This window comes from Hyla sarda, chromosome 3, assembly GCF_029499605.1.
Source record: "Hyla sarda isolate aHylSar1 chromosome 3, aHylSar1.hap1, whole genome shotgun sequence".
Classification (NCBI taxonomy): Eukaryota; Metazoa; Chordata; class Amphibia; order Anura; family Hylidae; genus Hyla; species Hyla sarda.
In genome coordinates, this window is record NC_079191.1 from 32324220 (window position 1) to 32351569 (window position 27350).

General features: G+C 43.6%; 1 protein-coding gene across 5 annotated transcripts in view; it reads right to left on the minus strand.

Annotated features, from left to right (window-relative positions):
* Positions 1–27350, minus strand: part of PKHD1 (PKHD1 ciliary IPT domain containing fibrocystin/polyductin) — a 707308-nt gene that overhangs the window by 245353 nt on the left and 434605 nt on the right. For all 5 annotated transcript variants that reach the window (XM_056564010.1, XM_056564009.1, XM_056564011.1 and 2 more), the window contains one exon: positions 2723–2836. In XM_056564010.1, coding sequence (XP_056419985.1) covers positions 2723–2836 — 114 coding nt within the window. The remainder of the gene's footprint in view (positions 1–2722; positions 2837–27350) is intronic.

Here is a 27350-nt window from a genome sequence, read left to right on the forward strand (position 1 = left end):
TATTTCTTGTATACTGGCAAATTTCCATTTTAAATATTGCATTAAGCGCTGGCTTCCTTGGATAATTTGTACCTTTAGCAAACAGATTTTTCTATTGTATTTTGGCTGAAGTTGGTGACTGGTTTTCTGTTTTCCATTATGATACGTATCGGCTATTAGGCAACAGAATTACAGAGAACTTAAAACTAAAAGAGTGGATTAATGGAAAGTAAAAATAAAATAAAATCACCACAGCCATAAAATTAAGCAATTCAGAAAATATTTCTAAATAGTTAACTACGTTTATTTAGAATTATTTTAATAAAGAAAAAAAATGTATAGGGGATCATCTGCTTTATACTCTGGGGCATTCGTGTGTACACAAAGCAATGTGGCCCCTTCAGTGTTTATACAGATGCAGGTTATACAGATGCAAGTTAAAACTTGCATGGGACTTCTGTTAGATCTCCTGATAAAGTTACTCTGGGGCTGCAGAGATTGCCCAGGAGTTTTAAACATCCTGCCGCCGGACCATCGTCATTGTAAAGTATGATTTAAGTGTCCGGGCTGTAATGTTTTACTCACGAGCTGCAGAGATTGTTGCCATCGCGACATCCTCAAACTCTACTATATTTTTATTTGATATATAAGGAAACTGTGTACTAATCAAAATATCTCTAACCATTGGGAAGTTATGCTAAAATATACATACATACACTTTTTAACACACACACACACACATATATACATATATATATATATATATATATTTAAAAAATAATTTAAAGGGGTTCTCAAAAGAGCATGGCATAATAAAGAAAACTTACTGAATGATGGGCTAAGTGGGTAATCGGTTGTCAGTCCAACAGCGTTGGAAAGGTACCAGTGGGGGAAGCAGTTGAGTACAAGGTTTATTTGTTGTTTGTTTTTTTATCATCCCATTCTGAACTCATTTAGTTTTAAAATTAAGTCTACAGAATAACTCTTTAATTTGGCCTTTATAATTCACAAAAATATTTTAGTATTTAGGAGTGTAGCTATAGGGGCAGAATAGACTAATGTTATAGATGGCATGGTAAGTAAGGGGCCCTGTTTGCAATGCCGCTCAGAAGCTTTGGGTTATTGCCTTTGGCAGGGCCTAAAGTGTTTGGAGGAGGACTCCTATTTATACTGGCATGCATAGAATAAAGGGAGGCCTCATAGCAAATATCTAAATGACCTCCTTTTATGGCACCTGTTTTTCCTCACAGAAGAAAAGGGTCTGAAGTTTATTTCCCCTTTTCATTTCATGACCCGTTGGACAAGACCCCCCTCCATTAATTTGCTGACAATGCAGTTCCCTGAAGAGAGGAGTTCTGCACAGTTTGTTACCAATAAAAAATAAATGGTACTGTAACGTCTGGCTCTGCTCTGGTTGAACACAAAGAGTTAAATGACTCTAGTTGGGCTGGAGCTGCTGGGAGTTCACCTGTGTCATCTGGGTGTGGTTCTCAGTTCTGCTACCTATCAGGAAGGTGTATCGCTGATCACCTATCTATATTAGCTAGGAGGAGTGATCAGTTCATTGTCTGTGGAAGGTTATACCTTATCTGACACCTCCTGTTTACTGGATACCTGCTTGTTTATTGATCATTGGCATTTCCCTTGACTCTTCTCTTGCTCTATGTTCCTGAACTCCACTATTTCCTGGTACCGACCTTGGCTAGACTGACATTGATCTGACCGTGTGTGTGTCTTAGTATATATCTGTTAGTTTGTGTGCCTCCAGCTGTTTACCGACTACTATTGTTTTTATATTTTATTATTTTGACAAAGCTACTCTAGCTCTAAGCAGGGAGGGTTTGTCATCATGTTTGTCGATCCGTCACTTAGGGAGGATAGACATTAGGTAGGGACAGTGGCTTTGGGTGAGTTAGGGCTTCACTGTTCCCTGCCCATACGTGACAAGTAACAACTGTGATGGGGTCCCTCTCTCCAAGGGCCCCACAGCCCTGCATGGTGGGCCACAATGGTATGTACATCCTTGCCTATTTAGTAATATAATTGAGAAGATTATTTTCCACTCCCCATGACTGGTTTTCATATCTGCCCCAGGGATGGTGATGTCACTTAGTTGAATACAGAGTTATCTTTCTAAAATATTTATACCATACCTGTAGGAATCATCGAATTTCAAGCAGATTTTTAGCAATACCAAAAGTTATTAACCCCTGAAGTCCAAATTCCTGTTATTGGGTTCTTCCAGCCTCTTGACCCAAAGTCCCATGACAGTCAAGCTAGGTCCTCCACATGGTCAATGGGATTAATATAGCGGTGTGTACATTTGCAAGACTTATGTATGTCCCTTTAAGCAAACATGTGCAAGTGATATTATGCTCTTATTTGCATATCTGCTGTGTAGGAAATCAGGCACCGGGGCAACGCAGAGCAGTTTAAAATAGAGTAAGTGCTTAAGGGCTATTTTCAGCCAATCTCCCATTTGCTTCCTAATGCAATCATTATGTAAATGACACAACTACAGTCAGGCAACGACTAGATACAATATAAAAAAAATTAAATAAAACATGAGCATAAGTTTTCAAATATGCTTTATCCTGTCATAAAAAGGGAGAGGAGCCCTTGCAGATAGTTTATAATATACTTGCAAGTCATCAGGCTAACAGTAATTCGGGCATTGAGTGCTACCATATTGGCTTTGTCAAGCAGACTGTCGATTAGGAATGAATTTTTTGTCTCCTATTACCAATAACTCCGGAAGACACGTGGAGACCATTGAGACGATCGCAGTGGACCCCTGTAGATGTACGGAGCACAATCCGGATTCTCTGCTCTTGTTCTAGAGGTTGTTGAGATGTCCCTGTGAAACAAGTAAAAAGTTCATGTTATTGTTTTTGAAATTCAAAAATATCCCATGGATTATTTTTTTTTTTCTTTTTACAGAATATTTTGACTTGTTTAAGGAGCCATTCCGCTGTGTTAAGCAAGCCCTATACAATCGAACCAATTTACTGATGTTGACCAAAAAAAAGGGAAAAAAAGCCACTACTAGAGGTGTCTCACACCCCTCTCTCTAACCAAGTCAAGCATGCACATGTATGTTGTATCCAGAGATATGGTCATAGACTAAACAAGCATTCCGTTTTACAGCTATTTTATATGTATGACCAGCTTTAGGGAAAAAAATGGGTTTGAAAGATACTTTGTATGACCATCTTTTCCCTGAAACTTAGGTATACTTTTGTACTTTTTACATATTGATCCCGTAGATGGGATATAATGTCTCGTCTTCTAGAATCCCCTTTAACCACCTTCTAAAATTGCACTGTAAATAGAGAATAATAAATTAATCGATGACTATATTTTCTGCCAATTTCAGAGGATGAAGAAGCTGGCGGCACACTAGTAATATGCATTATCCAACTTATTATATGGAACATCAAGCACTTTCAGCTGTAGTGACAAAGCCTGTCGACAAGCTGACACCCAAACTAGTTGGTTGAGTTAAAAGAGAACCAGGGGCGACATTGTGGCTAGCAGTGTGTCCTTGCTGGACTGGGGTCTTTGGTTGGAATCTGACCAAGGACAAGATATGAATGGAGTTTGTTCTCCATGAGTTTGGTGGGTCACCTACACCCCAAAACAATCGGTTACATTGACCCTAGTGGCCTGATATAGGGAATTCAGACAAACTGTGCAAACGGCTTTGAAATATGTTACCGCATACAAACTAAAGACGAAAAAAATTACACTTTCGAAAAGTTACTTTATCAACGATTTCCTTACCAATTTCACATGAAGCTGAGTAAGCTAAGATTTTATTGTTCTATTTATTTTTTATTTTATTGTTGGCCCTAAAGGATCACATCCGGTTTCGCCTCCTCACATTACATTGATCAGTATAAGCAATCTAATTCTTGCTTTTACTATTTATGACCTTAATTTCTGTATTATTTATTTCTGTCAACTTTACACAGCTATGAATCAGCTGAATTTTTTGGGATCTGAATAACGACCAAGACAATATTGGTTCTACTGATCTGAGTTTATTTCACTATAGGAAGGCTCCGCATGAGGATGTCTGGCAGCACAGTCCCCTGCTCATTGGTAGCACAGGACAGAAATGCTGCAGATTTGCACAGGTAACATTTTCAGCAAAATACAATGGAAAAAGCTATATCCATAAAATGGCTATTTTCAATATATTCAGTCTTGGGTCATTTTTAATCTGCAATATGTGCCAAATTATGCCCATAAAAATGTATGTGTTTGAATAAAGGGCAGTTTTAATATTGAGTTAAAAAACTCAAAAGGTAAGAAAAAAAGGAAATTTTTAAAAATTCTAAAAATAGTCCAGGATACTTTGCAGGAACAAGGCCACATACCGTCAGGTGGATGAAGGCTACCAACTGAAAGTGAATTGCAAAGCTGATGAAAACTTCACTTCTGTTTGTCCAGGTCACCTTTCTAATCATATTTAGTTTAAACCCTTGCTTTTTAAATTAAATAATGTAATACATAAATAATGTAATAATAAAAAATAACAATAACATAATATAATGAAAAAAAACATCACAACTAAATAAATTACAGCATAAAAGGTTTATTAAAATCATATTTAAAATTATTTAAAGTAGACTAAAAAGCTTAAAAAAATATAAACTATATGTTTAAAATTATTAATTCATTACATTAAAATATTATAAGAAGTAAAATATTGTTGAAATAATGTAATAAAAAACCCAAATAAAACATAAAATACAGATGTCATAAAAATAATATTTAAAATAAAGTGAATAAAATAACATAATTAATCTGAATAAAAAAGAAACTTCATAGAAGAGAATTTACAAATATATGCATGCTCACACACACGTATAGTTGCCAATAAATCTTCATTCTAATTTAGAAAAAAAATAGTTTTCTTTCTTTTTTAGAAATCATCACACTTACATTATGTCATCTCTTTGGGCTCGAAACCGCAGGACAAAAAATAAACATCTTGTACGAGGGTGGAATGCAGGGTTGAAAAATGGCGTCTACTTAAATAAATGGATGTTGAAATCTGTACTTAAGCTCCGAACTTGTCAAATCTATATTAATACGGTAGCTTTCTGTCTACAATGGGGAAACAAAAAGAAAAACGAGAAGCGGAGGTACGTAAGGGGGGGGGGGGGGATTTGTCGGCGGTGGAGACTTTGTAATAATTTCCGTAGCAAATAAAAATGACTAATTATAGTTTCATGGAGTACATAAGAAGGAAGGAGAGCAGATCATATATCTGGTGCATTTTATAATTCACTCAACTAATAACTTTGGGTTGGTATTGCCAGCCCTGACAGTAAAAATGATTATGACTTCCTTAATCTCAATGATGTTAGTTTATAGTTTTATTAACATTGCCATGTTCCAAACAGATACTGCGGCGGCTGGGAGAGAGAAGTAGGACAGTGTTTCCCCCGAGGGAATTTATTTAAAGTCCAGCACAAGACTTTCGCATTCCTTTGGTTAGGGATTAAATCCATTATACAACAGACGTGGAAATAAATATATTTGGGTGGGGGGGGGGGGGGTTGGGGGGGTTGGTGGAAATGAACTTTAAACTTGGAGGGAAAAAAAAGAAAAGCATTTAAAAAAAATTTGTGATATTTAATACATACGAAAATATTTCCTATAGAAAAAGAGTAAAAAGTGGAAAAAAAAATTCTTATGATATCGAGACATCTCGTTTGCTGGTACAGACTACAGACATCTAAATAGGGTGAAAAGAGACGTTTTCCGCACCATTTCAATAGGAGAGGGATAGACATGTTTCTTGTTAGGAAGAAAAACAAATTTGAGGTTAGCATGGGAATGAAATTTGTAGAGTGTGAGGGGAATAAGTATCATGTTGTTTTCGGCAGCGTGCAGGCTTTTTCTGTTCTTTGCCAAATGCAGTTATAATATATATATATATATATATATATATATATATATATATATATAAAGAACAATGAGGTTCGGCACTAGAGTGGTTGCAGGTAAAAACTGTTTGTTGCTTTATTGAAGATATCGCAGTACAAAGCTGGAAGTCTGACGCGTTTCGCAATAATGCTTAATCGTAGACTGTATATATATATATATATATATATATATATATATATATATATACATACAGTAAAATCTCCCTTAGTGGACACCTCCTGACAGGGGACTAACAATAGCGAAAAGTAGTTTTTTTTCCATGGCAGAGTCCCATAAGACTTTATGTATTTGCAAGCTCCGAATAGGGGACACTCCCAATGGCGGACGCGAACACACCCAATAGGGGACAAAATACTCCTAATAGGGAGCAAAATACACCAAATAGGGGCCCAAGTGGTGAGGGGGGATGATTTGGCACAGGGCAAAGGGGGAATAAAGTGGCACCGAAGGATAAAGGGGAAATGAAATGCCAAAGTGGATAAAGGGGGAAATTTTATGGCTCATGGGGTAGTAAAGAGGGGGGTAATGCATTTGCATAGAGGGTAATAAAGGGGGGATTAAATGGCACAGGGGGGGTCAAGGGGAAATTATGTTGCACAGGGGGTAAGAGAGGGGGAAATGATTTGGCACAGGATATTCAAGGGGCGAGGAATGAAGTGGCATTGGAAGGATCAAGGGGGGAATAAAATGGCACGAGGTGATGAAATGGTACGCCGAGGAAGGTCCAGAGGACCCTCCATATTGGCGATGGCCGCAGATCACAGGCAAAGACAAGCTGGCGATCTGCAGCCTTTCCGGGTCATCTGGGTCATCTGAGCTGTACTGGGAGGAAGCAGTGTTGCCCCCCCCCAGTACAGATGTGATTGGGCGGCCGTAGCGACCGCTCCAATCACAGTGTATGAGGAGGGGGAGGAGAGCAGGAGCACGATACTCCGCTCTGATCAGCACCATTTTGTTTCTGGTGCTGATCAGAGCGGAGCTCCGTCCTGTGTGTGTCCCCTCAGAGCAAAAAAGTGTCCCCTGGAATTGTTCTGTGCCCCCCTGGCACAGCAGCATTAGGGAAAGCTTTAGATTAGGCAGGGACATACTGTAGGTGTCCCAGGGTCTGCAGCACCTTTAGCTGTGTGACCCGGGCCCTACAGGGTCACTGCAGTCTGCGCCAGTTTTTTATTTTGGGTGCAGACTTTTTTTTTTTTTGCTAAACGTGTGTCTGGGCCCTCTTAGCCATAAAAGAGCGGTCTGCCACCGTTAGTTAAAGCCCACCCGCCGCTGATCAGTCCCGTAGTACTGATCAGCGTTTTTTTTTTGTGGTGCAGCCGTTTTTTCGGGTTATTAGCTTCTTTTTTTATTTTATTTTTTGCACCAATAGGCGGTCCGTGCCACCAGTAGCAGGCCTTTGCTGTGTGGACGGACCATACCTCTGTGTGCAGCCTTCCCCACCGCTGTCAGTGATTTATCACTGATCAGCGTTTTTTTGGGGGTTCAGGTGGGTGCATTTATTCGGGGTTAAGCGTTTTTTTATTTTATTTTTTGGGTATTTTGAGTGGGGGTCTGTACGTGCCACCAGCCACTGTTCTGGGATGAGTGGCCGGAACCCCCACTGACTTCTGCGCTCCCTGCCGCCACTAAGCGCTAATCAGTGCGCACACCACTGATTAGGCAAACACTTTTTTTTGGTGCAGGGCTTTTTTGTGCTAGAAGTCTTTTTTATTTTTTTAAGTTATTTTTCCTTTTTAGTTTATATTTTTTTCTGTTAGGGTTTTTTTCTGTTAGGTTTAGTTAGGTTAGGGCAAAAAGTATTGCACCACACCACACGCAGCACACACAGCAATAAAATTTCCCCCCACACACATTTATACACTTCACCCCCCATTAGAGTAGGGAAATGGCCCGCAGGGCGTTTTCAGCAGAGGAGGCATATGCCATACTTGCCTCCGACACTGAAAGCGCCTCAGCGGACGAGGAAGACCCCACCTTCCTTATTTCCTCTAGTGTTGAGCGGCATAGGCCATATTCGAATTCGCGAATATTCGCGAATATATGGACGAATATTCGTGATATATTCGCTAAATTTGCATATTTGTAATATTCGCGTTTTATTTTCGCATATGCGAAAATTCGCGTATGCGAAAATTAGCATATACACAAATTAGCATAAGCGAAAACTAGCATATGCAAATTTTCGCATATGCCTTCTTTACACCACACAAGCTGGAAGCAGAGAGGGGTGATCACTGTGATGTGTACTGTGATAAAAAAATAAAAAAAATAATATTCGTAATTACGAATATATAGTGCTATATTTGCAAATATTCGCAAATTCACAAATATGCGATATTCGCGAATAAAATTCGCATTATGAATATTCACGAGCAACACTAATTTCCTCGTCCTCCTCATCATCTAGTTCTGATGATGAGCCACCAAGGCGGCGGAGACGCCGCCAAGCGGGTCCGCAAACCTCCTCTGCTCTTGACCCTGTGCCCCATGCTGGTATGAGTCCCCCTGGTGCTCATACTAGTCAAGCCCCCCGGCCAAGTTTCCCTGGTGCCCCGTACCGGCGAACTTGTCTGGACTCAGCCAGCAGACCATGAGCCTGTGATTTCTGAGTTTGTTGGCGACTCAGGAATCAAGATTGACATCGTCGGGTTCACTGAAATAGACTATTTCAGTTTTTTTTTCAGTGACGACTTTGTCAAACTGATGGTGGAGCAGACGCATCTGTACGCCCAACAGTTCGTCGCTGCAAACCCGGGCTCCTTTTTAGCTAAGCCCTCAGGGTACACTTGCAAGTTTATGGTGTATGAGGGACGAGATTCCCGCATTGAACCCCCAGATTGTTCCCCCACTCTGGGTGTTAGCGGGAAAACTGTTTGGGGCCTTTTGCACCCATTGCTAGATAAAGGTTACCACCTTTATGTGGATAACTTTTATACTAGTGTTACGCCGAGCGCTCCGGGTCCCCGCTCCTCCCCGGAGCGCTCGCAACATCCTCGCTACGGCAGCGCCCCGGTCAGACCCACTGACCGGGTGCGCTGCGATACCGCCTCCAGCCGGGATGCGATTCGCGATGCGGGTGGCGCCCGCTCGCGATGCGCACCCTGGCTTCCGTACCTGACTCGCTCTCCCTCGGTCCTGTCCCAGCGCGCGCGGCCCCGCTTCCTAGGGCGCGCGCGCGCCGGGTCTCTGCGATTTAAAGGGCCACTGCGCCACTGATTGGCGCAGTGGTTCCAATTAGTGTCTTCACCTGTGCACTCCCTATGTATACCTCACTTCCCCTGCACTCCCTCGCCGGATCTTGTTGCCCTTGTGCCTAGTGAAAGCGTTCCCTTGTGTGTTCCTAGCCTGTGTTCCAGACCTCCTGCCGTTGCCCCTGACTACGATCCTTGCTGCCTGCCCCGACCTTCTGCTACGTCAGACCTTGCTTCTGTCTACTCCCTTGTACCGCGCCTATCTTCAGCAGTCAGAGAGGTGAGCCGTTGCTAGTGGATACGACCTGGTCACTACCGCCGCAGCAAGACCATCCCGCTTTGCAGCGGGCTCTGGTGAATACCAGTAGTGACTTAGAACCGGTCCACTAGCACGGTCCACGCCAATCCCTCTCTGGCACAGAGGATCCACCTCCTGCCAGCCGGCATCGTGACAGTAGATCCGGCCATGGATCCCGCTGAAGTACCTCTGCCAGTTGTCGCTGACCTCACCACGGTGGTCGCCCAGCAGTCACAACAGATAGCGCAACAAGGCCACCAGCTGTCTCAACTGACCGTGATGCTACAGCAGCTACTACCACAGCTTCAGCAATCATCTCCTCCGCCAGCTCCTGCACCTCCTCCGCAGCGAGTGGCCGCTTCAGGCCTACGACTATCCTTGCCGGATAAATTTGATGGGGACTCTAAGTTTTGCCGTGGCTTTCTTTCACAATGTTCTCTGCACTTGGAGATTATGTCGGACCAGTTTCCTACTGAAAGGTCTAAGGTGGCTTTCGTAGTCAGCCTTCTGTCTGGAAAAGCTCTGTCATGGGCCACACCGCTCTGGGACCGCAATGACCCCGTCACTGCCTCTGTACACTCCTTCTTCTCGGAAATTCGTAGTGTCTTTGAGGAACCTGCCCGAGCCTCCTCTGCTGAGACTGCCCTGCTGAACCTGGTCCAGGTTAATTCTTCCGTTGGCGAGTACGCCATACAATTCCGAACTCTTGCTTCTGAACTATCCTGGAATAATGAGGCCCTCTGCGCGACCTTTAAAAAAGGCCTATCCAGCAACATTAAAGATGTTCTGGCCGCACGAGAAATTCCTGCTAATCTACATGAACTCATTCATCTGGCCACTCGCATTGACATGCGTTTTTCCGAAAGGCGTCAGGAGCTCCGCCAGGATATGGACTTTGTTCGCACAAGGCGTTTTTTCTCCCCGGCTCCTCTCTCCTCTGGTCCTCTGCAATCCGTTCCTGTGCCTCCCGCCGTGGAGGCTATGCAAGTTGACCGGTCTCGCCTGACACCTCAAGAGAGGACACAACGCCGCATGGAGAATCTCTGCCTGTACTGTGCCGGTACCGAACACTTCCTGAAGGATTGTCCTATCCGTCCTCCCCGCCTGGAAAGACGCACGCAGACTCCGCACAAAAGTGAGACAGTCCTTGATGTCTACTCTGCTTCTCCACGTCTTACTGTGCCTGTGCGGATATCTGCATCTACCTTCTCCTTCTCTACTATGGCCTTCTTGGATTCCGGATCTGCAGGAAACTTTATTTTGGCCTCTCTCATCAACAGGTTCAACATCCCGGTAACCAGTCTCGCCAGGCCCCTCTACATCAATTGTGTTAACAATGAAAGATTGGACTGTACCATACGTTACCGCACGGAGCCCCTTCTAATGTGCATCGGACCTCATCAAGAAAAAATTGAGTTCTTGGTCCTCCCCAATTGCACTTCCGAAATTCTCCTTGGACTACCGTGGCTCCAACGCCATTCCCCAACCCTGGATTGGTCCACGGGGGAGATCAAGAGCTGGGGTACCTCTTGTTTCAAGGACTGCCTTAAACCGGTTCCCAGTACTCCCTGCCGTGACCCTGTGGTTCCCCCTGTAACCGGTCTCCTTAAGGCCTATATGGACTTTGCTGATGTGTTTTGCAAAAAACAAGCTGAGACTCTACCTCCTCACAGGCCTTATGACTGTCCTATTGACCTCCTCCCGGGCACTACTCCACCCCGGGGCAGAATTTATCCTCTGTCCGCCCCAGGGCTTTATCCGCAAATCCTCCTCTCCTGCCGGAGCTGTATTTTTCTTTGTGTCCAAAAAAGATGGCTCCCTACGTCCTTGCATTGACTACCGCGGACTTAATAAAATCACGGTAAAGAACCGCTACCCTCTACCTCTTATCTCTGAACTCTTTGATCGCCTCCAAGGTGCCCACATCTTTACCAAACTGGACTTAAGAGGTGCTTATAATCTCATCCGCATCAGGGAGGGGGACGAATGGAAAACGGCATTTAACACTAGAGATGGACACTTTGAGTATCTGGTCATGCCCTTTGGCCTGTGCAACGCCCCTGCCATCTTCCAAGACTTTGTTAATGAAATTTTTCGTGATCTCTTATATTCCTGTGTTGTTGTGTATCTGGACGATATTCTGATTTTTTCTGCCAACCTAGAAGAACACCGCCAGCATGTCCGCATGGTTCTTCAGAGACTTCGAGACAACCAACTTTATGCCAAAATGGAGAAATGTCTGTTTGAATGTCAATCTCTTCCTTTCCTAGGATACTTGGTCTCTGGCCAGGGACTACAAATGGACCCAGACAAACTCTCTGCCATCTTAGATTGGCCACGCCCCTCCGGACTCCGTGCTATCCAACGTTTTTTGGGGTTCGCCAATTATTACAGACAATTTATTCCACATTTTTCCACCATTGTGGCTCCTATCGTGGCTTTAACCAAGAAGAACGCCAATCCTAAGTCATGGCCTCCTCAAGCGGAAGACGCCTTTGAACAGCTCAAGTCTGCCTTTTCTTCTGCTCCCGTGCTCTCCAGACCTGACCCATCTAAACCCTTCCTATTGGAGGTTGATGCCTCCTCAGTAGGAGCTGGAGCAGTTCTTCTACAAAAAAATTCTTCTGGGCATGCTGTTACTTGTGGTTTTTTTTCTAGGACCTTCTCTCCGGCGGAGAGGAACTACTCCATCGGGGATCGAGAGCTACTGGCCATTAAATTAGCACTTGAGGAATGGAGGCATCTGCTGGAGGGATCAAAATTTCCAGTTATTATTTACACCGATCACAAGAATCTCTCCTATCTTCAGTCTGCCCAACGGCTGAACCCTCGCCAGGCCAGGTGGTCTCTGTTCTTTGCCCGGTTTAATTTTGAAATTCACTTTCGCCCTGCCGATAAGAACATTAGGGCCGATGCTCTCTCTCGTTCCTCGGATGCCTCGGAAGTAGAGCTCTCTCCGCAACACATCATTCCTCCTGACTGCCTGATCTCCACTTCTCCAGCCTCCATCAGGCAAACTCCTCCAGGGAAGACCTTCGTTTCTCCACGCCAACGCCTCGGAATCCTCAAATGGGGTCACTCCTCCCATCTCGCAGGCCATGCGGGCATCAAGAAATCCTTGCAACTCATCTCTCGTTTCTATTGGTGGCCGACTCTGGAAACGGATGTTGTTGATTTTGTGCGGGCCTGTACTGTCTGTGCCCGGGATAAGACTCCTCGCCAGAAGCCTGCTGGTCTTCTTCATCCTCTGCCTGTCCCCGAACAGCCTTGGTCTCTGATTGGTATGGACTTTATTACAGACTTACCCCCATCCCGTGGCAACACTGTTGTTTGGGTGGTCGTTGATCGATTTTCCAAGATGGCACATTTTATTCCTCTTCCTGGTCTTCCTTCAGCGCCTCAGTTGGCAAAACAATTTTTTGTACACATTTTTCGTCTTCACGGGTTGCCCACGCAGATCGTCTCGGATAGAGGCGTCCAATTCGTGTCAAAATTCTGGAGGGCTCTCTGTAAACAACTCAAGATTAAATTAAACTTTTCTTCTGCTTATCATCCTCAATCCAATGGGCAAGTAGAAAGAATTAACCAGGTCCTGGGTGATTATTTACGGCATTTTGTTTCCTCCCGCCAGGATGACTGGGCAGATCTCCTTCCATGGGCCGAATTCTCGTACAACTTCAGAGTCTCTGAATCTTCTTCCAAATCCCCATTTTTCGTGGTGTACGGCCGTCACCCTCTTCCCCCCCTCCCTACTCCCTTGCCCTCTGGTTTGCCCGCTGTGGATGAAATAACTTGTGATCTTTCCACCATATGGAAAGAGACCCAAAATTCTCTCTTACAGGCTTCATCACGCATGAAGAAGTTTGCTGATAAGAAAAGAAGAGCTCCCCCCATTTTTTCTCCCGGAGACAAGGTATGGCTCTCCGCTAAATATGTCCGCTTCCGTGTTCCCAGCTACAAATTGGGACCACGCTATCTTGGTCCTTTCAAGATCTTGTGCCAAATTAATCCTGTCTCTTACAAACTTCTTCTTCCTCCTTCTCTTCGTATTCCTAATGCCTTTCATGTCTCTCTTCTTAAACCACTCGTCATCAACCGTTTCTCTCCCAAACTTATTTCTCCTACTCCTGTCTCCGGTTCTTCAGACATCTTCCCCGTAAAGGAGATACTAGCCTCCAAAAAGGTCAGAGGAAAAACTTTTTTTTTAGTGGACTGGGAGGGCTGTGGCCCTGAAGAGAGATCCTGGGAACCTGAGGACAATATCCTAGATAAAAGTCTGGTCCTCAGGTTCTCAGGCTCTAAGAAGAGGGGGAGACCCAAGGGGGGGGGTACTGTTACGCCGAGCGCTCCGGGTCCCCGCTCCTCCCCGGAGCGCTCGCAACATCCTCGCTACGGCAGCGCCCCGGTCAGACCCACTGACCGGGTGCGCTGCGATACCGCCTCCAGCCGGGATGCGATTCGCGATGCGGGTGGCGCCCGCTTGCGATGCGCACCCCGGCTTCCGTACCTGACTCGCTCTCCCTCGGTCCTGTCCCGGCGCGCGCGGCCCCGCTCCCTAGGGCACGCGCGCGCCGGGTCTCTGCGATTTAAAGGGCCACTGCGCCACTGATTGGTGCAGTGGTTCCAATTAGTGTCTTCACCTGTGCACTCCCTATGTATACCTCACTTCCCCTGCATTCCCTCGCCGGATCTTGTTGCCCTTGTGCCTAGTGAAAGCGTTCCCTTGTGTGTTCCTAGCCTGTGTTCCAGACCTCCTGCCGTTGCCCCTGACTACGATCCTTGCTGCCTGCCCCGACCTTCTGCTACGTCCGACCTTGCTTCTGTCTACTCCCTTGTACCGCGCCTATCTTCAGCAGTCAGAGAGGTGAGCCGTTGCTAGTGGATACGACCTGGTCACTACCGCCGCAGCAAGACCATCCCGCTTTGCGGCGGGCTCTGGTGAATACCAGTAGTGACTTAGAACCGGTCCACTAGCACGGTCCACGCCAATCCCTCTCTGGCACAGAGGATCCACCTCCTGCCAGCCGGCATCGTGACAACTAGTAACCCTTTCTTCACCTCCCTTGCTGCCAGATCCCCGGTAGCTTGTGGGACATTCCGGAAGAATCAAAGAGGCCTTCCTTCCTAACCCCTGCAGACTCCTATCCCCAGGAATGAGTCCCGGGCCTTTTCCCATGAAAACCTGTTGCTGGTCAGGTATAAGGACATATTCATGGGAACGGCAGCACCCCTGTCTCTGTGCGAGGTACCGTGGGACCGGTCCCCAGCCCGATTGTATCCTGGACTACAATCGGTATATGGGGGGAGTTGATCTTTCTGATCAAGTCCTCAAACCATATAATGCCATGTGGAAAACACAGTCATGGTCCAAAAAATTTGCGGTCTACATGGTACAGGTTGCCATGTACAATGCTTTTGTACTGTCCCAGTACGCTGGCAACACAGAGACATTTCTGGAATTCCAAGAGATAGTTCTAAAGGCCCTCATCTTTGGTGACCGCCAAGGAGCGGGTCAGAGCACCTCTGGAACTTCAGTTCGCCGGATCGTCCCCGGCCAACACTTTCCAGGTGAGGTCCCCCACACTGGAAAGAAGGGACGATCCCAGAAAAAATGCAGAGTGTGTCGCAAGAGGGGGATTCGTAAGGACACCACCACTCAATGCGACACTTGCCCCGATCATCTTGGCCTCTGCATTAAGGATTGCTTCAGGGAGTATCACACTTCCATGGAGCACTAAATTTTAATCCTTTTCCCTGATTTTAATTCCCCAGAATTCGACTTCAATGTACCAGTCCAGAGTACATTGTCTTCAAAATTTTAAAGCCAAACAACCCCCCCCCCCCAAAAAAAAAAAAAAAAAAAAAAAAACTGTTTTCCAATACCCCTGATAATGTTTTTTTTTTTCTCCCCCAAAAAATGGGTCATGGGACACAAAGTCAACAGCATTGGGGATTTGCAGTTGCCTCAAATGCGCAGCGCTCTCTCCCCACCTGAGCGGGGTGCGCATTTGAGGTAACAGAATAGGGATGGCCATTCCCAGAATGATGATTCAGAGCATAGGGTTTGGGGCGGGCATAATTTTTACTTTCGGCTATACTCTGGGTCATCATTCTGGAAATATAATTGGCATATCAGTTATAAAATTGCAATTTTCATCCTCCCCCCCCCCCCCATTGTACACTTCATCCAATCCTGGAAAATAAATTTAGGGAACACCCGTCTGTTCCAAATCTCCACTTCACCCCTATACACCTTCCCTAGGGGGTGTACTGTTTGTAATAGGCTCCCATGTGGGTGTTCCTTTCTTGTATTTTCCTCTGAATGTATGTAACTGTTAGGTCCGTAACAGACATCGGCCTCAAATGCGAAGAGTTCTCGCTGAGCTCTGTTGTATTTCCAGGCGACAATTCAGAGTCACATGTTAGTTGTTCCCAGAAAGATGAAGCAGAGTATGGGTTGAAAATTGCAATTTTCAAAAGCTACCCTTCATCCATTCCTGGAAAATAAATTTAGGAAACACCCGTGCATTCAAAATGTCCTCTTTAGCCCTATACCTATTCCTCAGGGTGGGTACTTTCTGTAATGGTGTCACATGTGGGTGTTTCATTTTTGTATTTTCCTCTGAATGTATGTAACCGTCAGCTACTGATATGCCATAGGCCACAAATACAAAGTGACCTCTATGACTTCTGAGCCTTGTTGTGCACCCGTCCAGCATGTTACCCCATATGTGGATGTATTTCCATAGTCAAGAGAAAAAACCCTCCAAAATTTGTAACCCAATTTCTCCCATTAACCCTTGTGAAAATGTAAAAAATTGGGTAACCCCAGCATTTTAGCGTAAAAAAATAAAATTTTTCAATTTACGGCCCACTGTTAAAAAAACCTGTGAGGTGTAAGTACTCACTGTACCCCTTGTTACCTTCCTTGAGGGGTGTAATTTCAAAATTGTGGTCACTTGCCGTTTTTATTTTTTTTAGATTTTACGTCAGAACCTCAACCATTGCAGTTCAAATCACCACTTTAGGCCTCAAATCTCATCGGTGTTGTCTCACTCCTAAGCCCTGTTTTGCACCCGCATAGTGCTTTTCCCCTTATATGAGGTATTTTCTTATTCTGGAGAAATTGGGCTACAAATTTTGTGAAGATTTTTTTCTCTTACTACTTGTAAAACTAAAAAAAAATTGGTTAAAACCAACAATTCAGTCTTAAAAATCAATGATTTCACTTTCACGGCCCACTGTTTAAAAAACCTGTGAGGTGTAAGTACTCACTGTAACCCTTGTTATGTTCCTGGAGGGGTCTAGTTTCCAAAAAGGTGTCACATGTTGGGTGTTTCTGCTGTTCTGGAACCATGGGAGGTTTGTAAATGCACATAGCCCCCGACTTCAATTTCAGCAAAATTCTCTTTCCAAAAATCCAAATGGCGCTCCTTCTGTTCTGAGACCTGTAGTGCGCCAGCAGAGCACTTAACGTCCACATATGGGGCATTTTCTTAATCGGGAGAAATTGGGCTTCAAATTTTGGGGTCCATTTTCTACTATTACACCATGTGAAAATGAAAAATTTGGGGTAACACCATCATTTTAATGTTAAAAATCAAATTTTCCATTTTCACATCCAACTTCAACGTAAAGTCGTCAAATACCTGTGAGGTGTTAAGGCTCACTATACCCCTTGTTATGTTCTTTGAGGGGTGTAGTTTCCAAAATAGTATGCCATGTGGGTTTTTGTTTTTTTTTTGCTGTTCTGGCACCATGGGGGCTTCCTAAATGCAACATGGCCCCCAAAAACCATGACAGCAAAATTTGCTTTAAAAAATCCCACAGTTGCTCTTTCCCTCTTGAGCCATGTTGTGAGCCCGCAGAGCACTTTATGTCAACATATGAGGTATTTCCATACTCGAGAGAAATTGGGCTACAAATTTTGGGGGGCTTTTTCTTCTAATAACACTTTTAAAAAAAGTAAAAAAAATGGGGTTACAAGAACATGTTAGTGTAAAAAATGCAGATTTAGATTTTTCTCCCCCACATTGCTGTTATTCTTGTGAAACACCTAAAGGGTTAACAAACTTTCTGAATGTCTTTTTGAATACTTTGAGGGGTGTAATTTCTATAATGGGTCATTTATGGGGTATTTCTCACAGAAAGGCCCCTCAAATCCACTTCAAACTTAAATGGTCCCTGAAAAATTTAGATTTTGAAATTTTCGTGAAAATTTTGAAAATTGCTGCTATACTTTGAAGCCCTCTAAATTTTTCAAAAAGCAAAAATATGTCTATTTTATGATTCCAACATATAGTAGACATATTGTATTTGTGAATCAATATAAAATGTATTTGGAATATTAAATTTCCTTTCAAGCAGAGAGTTTCAAAGCTAGAAAAATGCTAAATTTTCTAAATTTTCATGACATTTTGGGATTTTTCACCCAGAAAGGATGCAAGTAACAACAAAAATGCACCACTGTGTTAAAGTAGAATATGTCATGAAAAAGCTATCTCGGAATCAGAATAATCGGTAAAATCATCCCAGAGTTATTAAATTGTAAAGTGACAGTGGTCAGAATTGCAAAAAAGGGCTGAGTCCTTAAGGTGAAAATAGGCTGAGTCCCTAAGAAGTTAAATAAAATAATGTAATAAAAAATATAAATAATCATGTGGTACCGCTGTGTAAATGTCTGAGCTAATAAAATATAAGGTTAGCTAAACCGCACGATCGATGACGTGCACGTAAAAAAATACCAAAGTCCAAAATTTTGCATTTTTGGTCACTTCATTTACCATAAAAAAATGAATAAAAAGCAATCAAAAAGTTCAATTAAAACAAAAATAGTACCGATAAAAACTACAGACCACGGCACAAAAAATTAGCCCTCATACAGCCATGTTAGCGGAAAAATAAAAAGTTCTAGGGGTCAGAATATGGCAATTTTAAACATACAAATTTTGGTGCATGTAGTTATAAATTATTAAAGTAGTAAAATAAAATAAAACCTATATAACTTGGGTATTTTTATAACCATATGGACCTACAGAATAAAGATAAGGTGTCATTTTTACCAAAAAGTGCACTGCATAGAAAAGGAAGCCTTAAAAAGTAGCAATATGGCATTTTTTCTATTTCACCCCACAAATACGTTTTGTTGTTTTGCGCAGATTGTTATAAAACAAGTTATGTCATTACAAAGTACTGTTGACACAAAAACAAGCCCTTATGTGGGTCTATAGGTGCAAAATGTACAGCGTTATGATTTTCCGCTGTACCCCTATAGTTAGACCCTTGTCATTGTGTATCCTTGTCTTGCACATGCCACAGGCCCTTACATATGACCCACTATACTGGTCTACAGAAAAAAAACCTTATTGAAAGCAGAAGAATGAGGACTGGATCATACAGCACATTTCAGACTCTTCTTTTGACAAAAATATTCCCATCTCACAACACTTCCTTATCTACCTGTAGCCACCAACAAAAATAACAAAGTAACGTAGAGGTTGTATAGTTTAGTCAGGTTAGCATCGTTCTTATATGCTCAAATAAATTGATTTTCTTATCTTAAATCTGAGTTTGTGGTGGTATCTAATGGTTTTGTGTAATTTGCCAAACCCACCGTTACTATGTTTGTAGGGCACTGCGGTGGGGTTGCCATGTCCACATGTTCCCATAGAACATATGGGCAGATCATCACTGTAACCTCCCTGATTCATGGGCAAACTGACCTACTGTATCATACCAGGAAAGTGGGGAGGGGTGCTAAGGGGGTACAAATACAGAGTGGGCAGCATTAAGAAGGCAGCAATACTAAGCAAGGCAAACTAATATTGAGTGGAGGGCACTAAGAGGCATTCCATTTCTGTGTGGGGGCATTAAAAAGGCACAAATACTGAGGGCCATTATTACTCAGTGGGGGCACTAAGTGTGCCCTATCACTATGAGGGACATACAAGGGTCACTACTACTCTGTAAGTGCCCGTGGGGGGGGTTATTACTTTCTGGGATACAGAGGGAGCACTAAAGAACCACTATTTTTGTGTATGGCAGTAAGGGGAGCACTAGTACCAGGTGAAGTACTAATTGGGGCAGCATAGCATTGTGCTGGTATGTGACCACTATATGGACACTTTATGGTAATATTGTTGGCTATACTGGTCTTTATAATAGATATATGTGGTCTTGGTGTGGAGGTATTTTTTGTGGCCTTGTACAGGGCTATTGTTTGGTAAAAGCATAAGTATTTTTCAGAGATATACTGTTATATATAGATTAGTGTTCATGACACCGCAGGGCTGATGTATCTATGGCTAAAGTTTTCATGATAAAGTAATATTAAGGGACTGTGTACTGATGACATGGTGTATCTAAAGGGCCTTTTATTAGAGGACAGGATGATAATCGCCCTGTGTAAAAGGCCCATAGATCAGTCCATAAATGAGAAAGTGCTCATTCCGTGGCCAATCACTGGGATTGTGCAAGTCTCAATATCATCGTTGGTTGGCCACACATTTCCAAGTGTAAACAGAGCATCTGTAGCCAACAATCATCTAGGTAAAGGGCCACACAATAGATCCAACAATTGTTCATCCAACCCTGGCTGCACAATCATTCAGCCCTTAGGCTTATTAATCGAGTACCTATCTTACTAGATCGGCATTCGTATAGGGCTTGGTTCTGCCTGCAAAAAAGGAATCATAGCCAATTGTGTTCTAAAAGTTGTTTTGCAGCTATGCTGTCTGCAACATATTTTTGGGAGGTGAAGGATGTATATGTCTTGGGGCCCCTGATCCTGATAGAACTCCTGGTATACATTCAAATACCTTTATGGCGGCATCTCAACTTATACTGACAGAGGAGATCCGTCAGCACACAGGAGGTCAAGGTGTTACAGCCACAATATGAACCTAAAAATGTATCAATACTACTATCGTATGAATTGAAATAAAAATGGAAAAAAAACGGTTCGGCGAGGTGCTGCGCCTGGCCGAACCATTTTTTTCTCATTTTAATTTCTATTGTCCTCTATCGGGCATCAGAGTGCAGCAGCCAGCAACCTCAAGTATCTCCACCCTCTCAAGCGCAGCACAGTCCAGCACAGCTACCTCCTAGAATGGTACATCGCCTGGGTGTGGTGTAGGGTACACACTAGGGTGACCACGTGTCCCGGATCGCCCGGGACAATCCTGCATTTGGAGAGTCTGTCCCGGGTCCCGGTCACCCTCATTCCGGGACGATATAGTGTCCCGGAATGATCTGAGCCCGTGAGCCGCCGACCGCTGCTGTGCTGAGTCACAGCACAGCAGCGGATGGCGGCTCCAGGGAGGGGGGGGCAACGGGGCAATTGCCCCCCCACCCCCAAGATTGTTGCCCCTCCTCCTGTACTTAGTGTACTATAGCATGCTCACCCATCCCCTTTCTCACACCCGTCACCTTTCTATTACAAGCCCCGGCTGCTCCATTCCTGCAATCAGTGAGAGCCAATCACGGCAGGCCGGCGCAATGACATCACATCATCGCGCCGGCGCCCGGAGATCATGTCCCCGCGGCTCTCACTGACTGCAGGAATGGAGCAGCCTCAGCGTGTGAGAAAGGTGACGGGCGTGAGAAAGGGGAGGGGGGGAGCAAATTATAAGTGAGAGGGGCAAAATATAAGTGAGGGGCACATGTCAGGGGGGCATTATATGTGGGGGCACATGACAGGACCCCCCACTGTCATGTGCCCCTCATATATAATACCCCATGTCCTGTACCCCTCACATATAATGCCCCCCTGACATGTGCCCTCAGGGGGCATTATATGTGAGGGGCACATGTCAGGGGGGCATTATATGTGAGGGGCACAGGCCATGGGGCATTATATGTGAGGGGCACAGGACAGGGGGCATTATAAGTCAGGGTCACATGTCAGGGGGCATTATATGTGAGGGGCACATGTCAGGGGGCATTATATGTGAGGGGCACAGGCCATGGGGCATTATATGTGAGGGGCACATGACAGGGGGGCATTATAAGTCAGGGTCACATGTCAGGGGGGCATTATATGTGAGGGGCACATGTCAGGGGGCATTATATGTGGGGGCACATGACAGGGGCCCCCCTGTCATGTGCCCATATAATGCACATATAATGCCCCCCTGACATTTGCCGCTTACTTATAATACCCATGTGCCCATCACTTATAATACCCCCTGTCCTGTGCCCCTCACATATAATGCCCCCCTGTCATGCGCCCCTCACATATAATACTCCCCTGTCATGTGCCCCTCACATATAATGCCCCCCTGTCATGTGCCTCTAACATATAATGCCCCCCTGTCATGTGCCCCCCACATATAATGCCCCATGGCCTGTGCCCCTCACATATAATGCCCCCTGTCATGTGCCCCTCACATATAATGCCCCTCTCATATAATGCCCCATGTCCTGTGCCCCTCATATATAATGCCCCTCTGTCATGTGCCCCTCATATATAATACCCCATGTCCTGTGCCCCTCACATATAATGCCCCCTGTCCTGCCCCCTCAAGGGGCATTATATGTGAGGGGCACAGGTCACAGGGCATTATATGTGAGGGGCAAAGGACAGGGGGCATTATAAGTCAGGGACATATGTCGGGGGGGCTGTCTTGTGCCTCCACATATAATGCCCAATGCCAGTCTCAAGTATAAGTTTGACGAAATGCACTTGTGAAAGTAAGTGTCCCTGAATGGCAGTTAGGAAATGTGGTCACCCTAGTACACACCAGTGAATACACCTCATCAGGGAGCGCCCCCTGTGTTTTTCACCCCTTCTCCTAAGCACTATTGTGTGAAAGCAACCTAAACTGATCCTTTAGAACATCCTAAAAAAAAAAGAAAATGGACAATGGCAAATTGTCCATTTAGGAGTATCGTTAGGCTTGATAGAAAACAATTTATGGAGTTGGAAGAAGGTCATACTAATACACAAAAATGTATTCCAATTGCCTATTTCACTCAGATAAAAAAATAATAATTTAAAACAATTGGACTTTTTAACACTTAGACCTCTATATGTTGATGACTCAGCATAATCATGTTAACTGATTGTTTTGGGTAAAAAAAAAAATGTACAAAAATGTTTTTGCATTCTCTAAGTAAGATTTCTTTTGGCCAATGGTTGTGAAATACAGCAATGGTAGGGAGTGGCAGGTTTCCATTGGTCAAAAGTGATCATCTCTGTTAGCTGGCATCAGATTTGTTTTCAAAAATACCTTTGTTTCTACTTGGACCTCCTGACTTTTTGTGATGGACCGTACCATTTTCTAGTTATACCTGAGATGACTATGGTATTTTTGTTGCTCAAACTCCGTTCATTGTGAATAATCTGTGCAACCATCTGAACATAATTAGGCAAATCAACAAAAAAATTAATAAATAAAAAAAATTGTTCCCCTGTCACTTGAAGCTAGTCTGAACCATTTCATATAGCTTGTGGCTTTTCATGTCAGCAGTTGTATGATTGAGATATGAGACAGCATCTAGCCTTCTGGATCTGATGCTAAGTCATAAAGTCATATGTTTGCCGCGTTTCATTGGTAAGTTCAGCAACGAACACGTCCATGGGAGAAGGGCTACGAGGCTGAAGTATGGATTCACCAATAGGGATGTCAATTTCTATTAAAGTTGTTTACCAACGTACCTCATTATCTGCACTATGTTAGGATTTCTTTAGGGTGTGGTGGAACTTGGACAGATGGGCCGGAAGGAAAATTCCCCTTGGGGCCTTAAACAACGGACAAGGACAGATGGGGGCCGAGTGTTGACTTGGGGGTCTGGAACAGTCAGCCATGAAAGAAAAATTGCCTTACTACAATTTAACACATGTCCATAGAGTTAGCTTGAAAATATAATAATGGACAGGGAGCGGAATTATCAAGACCGAATGTGACATAAGAGAAATTAGTTTTAAGGCTTCATGCAATTCTACAGGTTCATGGCACATCGAGAAGAAATCTTTCAAAAAATTCCCCAGGGCAAGACAACAGATGAACTAAAGAAAACTATTAACAAAAAATTACTTTTTGTGGCACAAATCCTCCAGGATTATGTTCAGGAATCAGCATCAAAGAGTGGTTCCATGTTGATTTTGTAGCTATGGGGCAGCTATGTTCAGTGGGTGTAGGTGACCCACACCTGATGTCAGAGATGGCCCATGTACCCCAATCCCACATTAGAAATTATAACATAAATGGCAAATGATGTGTAAGGGGAGCCTAATTACATGTCCCATTTATGCACACAAGGGCATACCATACCATAAATCAGACTATCTCTGGATACAACCTGTGCAGGAATCCCCTACTTAGAGGAAATGCATAGTTAGAGAAAAAGAGGTGGAGACTTGTCCATAGGTTCAAGGCAAGAGCCACACCAAGCCCTACTGTCATGGGTAGTGAAACCTGGCACCAATAATGGGGCCCCTGCTTTTCTATGTACACCACTACACCCCATTGGACTGTGGAGCTAAAGCAACTGTGAACAATGTTTGATGAGTGTCAAAAAGGTTGTTACTTCCCTAACCCAGTAGGAAAGTTTTAGTTTAAGTTTATTTTAAAGGGGTATTCCAGGATTTTTTTTTATTTGACTATGCTACAGGGGATGTAAAGTTAGTGTAGTTCATAATACAGTGTCTGTACCTGTGTGTTACGGTTTTCTCACAATTCTTCTGTGATTTTCACCCCAACATTTATTTTTAACAGCATACAAAATGACTGTTGTCTCAGATTTTTCCCAGCTTGCAATGTGGCCGAGACCTGACTCACTAGTCAGCTGATGACAGGGAGCCTGTCTGCTTCAATGGCTGGAGCGATCGCTTGGTGGGAGAGAGATCAGTCTGCAACTAATGCAACAGCTGTAGGCACCCTGATTGAAAACCACAGGTCTTTTAAATGGATGCAGCTTATTTATGTTTCAATGGGTGGGGTGGCTGATTTGTGGGAGGGAGGAAATGGAATTGTGGGATTTGTAGTCAGAAAAAGGAAAGTCAAGCAGGAAATACCAGTTGTCAAAAAGCTAGCCACAATATTATGGTAATCTCACAACATAGCCATTTAGCCCCAAGACAAGCGCAGATCCTTCCTAAGCATGTCCATTGCTGTCTGCCAGGTATGTACTAAAATCACCTTATGGTGGATAACCCCTTTAAGTTTTAGTTTTTTAGAGAACTTTTGAGGCCCAGACAGAACCAACCTAATTTGGTCTCCGGATTCATGATGGTATACTAACTAATGCTTCCTCGTATTGGTTACATATGGGAATACAGTGTTAATTCCATGGCAACAATGCTCTACTGTCTGTTATGAGCATAATCCCTCCACCATATGCACCGTGGTTGTTGGATCATTGGGGCCGGCACAGTCATGGGGCACTATGGCTGCCTCTTATATGGGGCACTGTATCTATCTTCAGTATGGGGACATTGGGGGATATTTATCAAAGGATTTAAGGATTTAGACTGGTTTTTCCTCTCTAAATTTGTCACACAGAAAGTTGCAGTCTAAATATGTGCGACTTTTCTGCGACTTTTGCTTTAGAGGATTTTTAGAACATAATGCATTCTAGTCTATTTTAGACCGAAAAATGCATTGGTGCTGAATTTATCAAAAGCGACTTTTCAGCGACAAGTCGCATCGGCTGAAAGTACGCTGAAATATAAGACCATAAATTAAATACAGTCTAAGGGTGCGTTCCCACAGGGCGTATACGCAGCGTATTTGACGCTGCGCAAAATGTATGGCAGCAGCGGGAAATACGCTGCATATCCCTTGCTCACTATACACACAGGGCTTTCTGGTGGCAGCCCTATGTGTGCAGTGAGTTTTGGAGGCGGAGCCGCGTGTCACAGACACTCCGGCACACGGCCCCGCCTCCAAAACTCACTACACGCATAGGGCTGCCATCAGAAAGCCCTGTGTGTATAGTGAGCAAGGGATACGCAGCGTATTTCCCGCTGCTGCCATACATTTTGCGCAGCGTCAAATAAGCTGCGTATACGCCCTGTGGGAACGCACCCTAAAGCATAGATCCCGAAGTCTGTGCACAGAATTTATTAAGAGCCGTGCGCCTTTTGATAAATTAGGCGCACAATAGTCTCTGTAGTTTGGTCTATATTGATGCGGGACATAGACAACTTTGATAAATCTCCCCCACTGTGTTTGACTCTGGACACTGTATCTAGCAATGACATGGGACAAAAGGTGGGTGCTAATAAGAGAGTAAAATGTCAATATGATGCTATATTATCAACATATGGTATATAGGCATATATTCTGTAATGTGAATGGTTGAACCTGCTGATCCATTGGTAATATTCTTTAGAACCAATCTGTCTAAAGAAAACATACCATAGTTCAAATCATGTCTTCTAAATCCCATTAATACAGGATTATTAAAAATAGGGGGAGATAAGAGGCTACCAGATACTTTCAGAACCACTTATCCTTGGGAAAAGAGAAGCATTATATGGGAAAACCCAACTTCTCTTTCCCTTTACTACAGAAATTGGGGCAGCACTCCAATCAAATGCAAAACATGTAGCCATGAAGGGTAGGGAGGTTCACACAAAGGTAAGTAACCCTAAGTAACCCTCGCTATTAAGTATAGGACCCAGTAGTTGCTGCCCCTTGCAATAACACCAATACAAACCCCACAAAGAACTATAATTGCAGCAGCACAAAATAGCCAAAAAGTGATGGGGGAACATTTATCATCGATACTTTGGTAAGCAAGTTCTGTAGGCATTTTTTTTTTTTTTGCTTTAGTTTTGCTTATGCGGGACATATTTATCATATTATCACGAGGGTGTTGATAAATTTGGCTCACATATGCAAAAACCAATAAATCACTTTTGAATACCATTTTTTTTAAGCACACATAAGCAAAAACCAATCAATGACTTCAGAACACCAATTTGCCGCTTTGAAAATATGTGTTATATATATGTGTTTATAAAAAAAAAATTTTTACCACTTATTTTCCCCTAAATGTATGAACTCATTTTTTATATATATATTTTTTTCTTCTCATTTCAGATCTGTGTGTCCTGTGGATTACTTTAGATTCGGAGGACTACGGTGACCAGTGTTTTTTTTGTTTAATGTTGATAAAATGGTTAACAAGGGCTTTTGGGGGAGTGTTTTTTTGGAATAAATGTTTTTTTAAACATGTTTTTTTTTCCTTTTTTTTACTTTACAGGCTTAGTAGTGGAAGCTGTCTTATAGACGGAACCCCTTACTAAGCCGGGGCTTAGCGTTAGCCACAAAAAAAAGCAAGTGCTACCCCACAATTATTACCCTGGTACCCACCGGAAAGAGCACTCCTGTGGCTAGGAGGTAACAGGCTGGCATTATTTAGGCTGGGGAGGGCCAGTAACAATGGTCCTCGCCCACCCTGGTAACATCAGGCTATTGCTGTTTGGTTGGTATATGGCTGAGAATAAAATTAGGTGGAACCTTATGCTTTTTTTTTACATGAATAATTAAATATAAAAAAAAATATTTTTATTTTCAGTCAAATACCAACCAAGCAGCAACAGCCTGACGTTACCAGGGTGGGCGAGGACCATTGTTACTGGCCCTCTCCAGCCCAAATAACACCAGCCTGTTACCGTCTAGGCCCAGGAGCACCATTTTTGATACTCCGGGCCTGTTAGTACTTGCTCTTCCCGGCACCCCTGTGGCGGTGGGTACTGGGGTAATAATTGGGGGTTAGCGCTAGCTGTTTTTGTGGCTAACGCTAAGCCCAGGCTTAGTAATGGACTCCATCTATAAGACAGCTTCCGCTACTAATCCTGTCAAGTAAATAAAAAAATAAAAAAAACACGTTTAAAAAAAAATTATTCCAAAAAACACTCCCCCACAAGCCCTTGTTAACCATTTTATTAACATTAAACAGAAAGAAAAAAA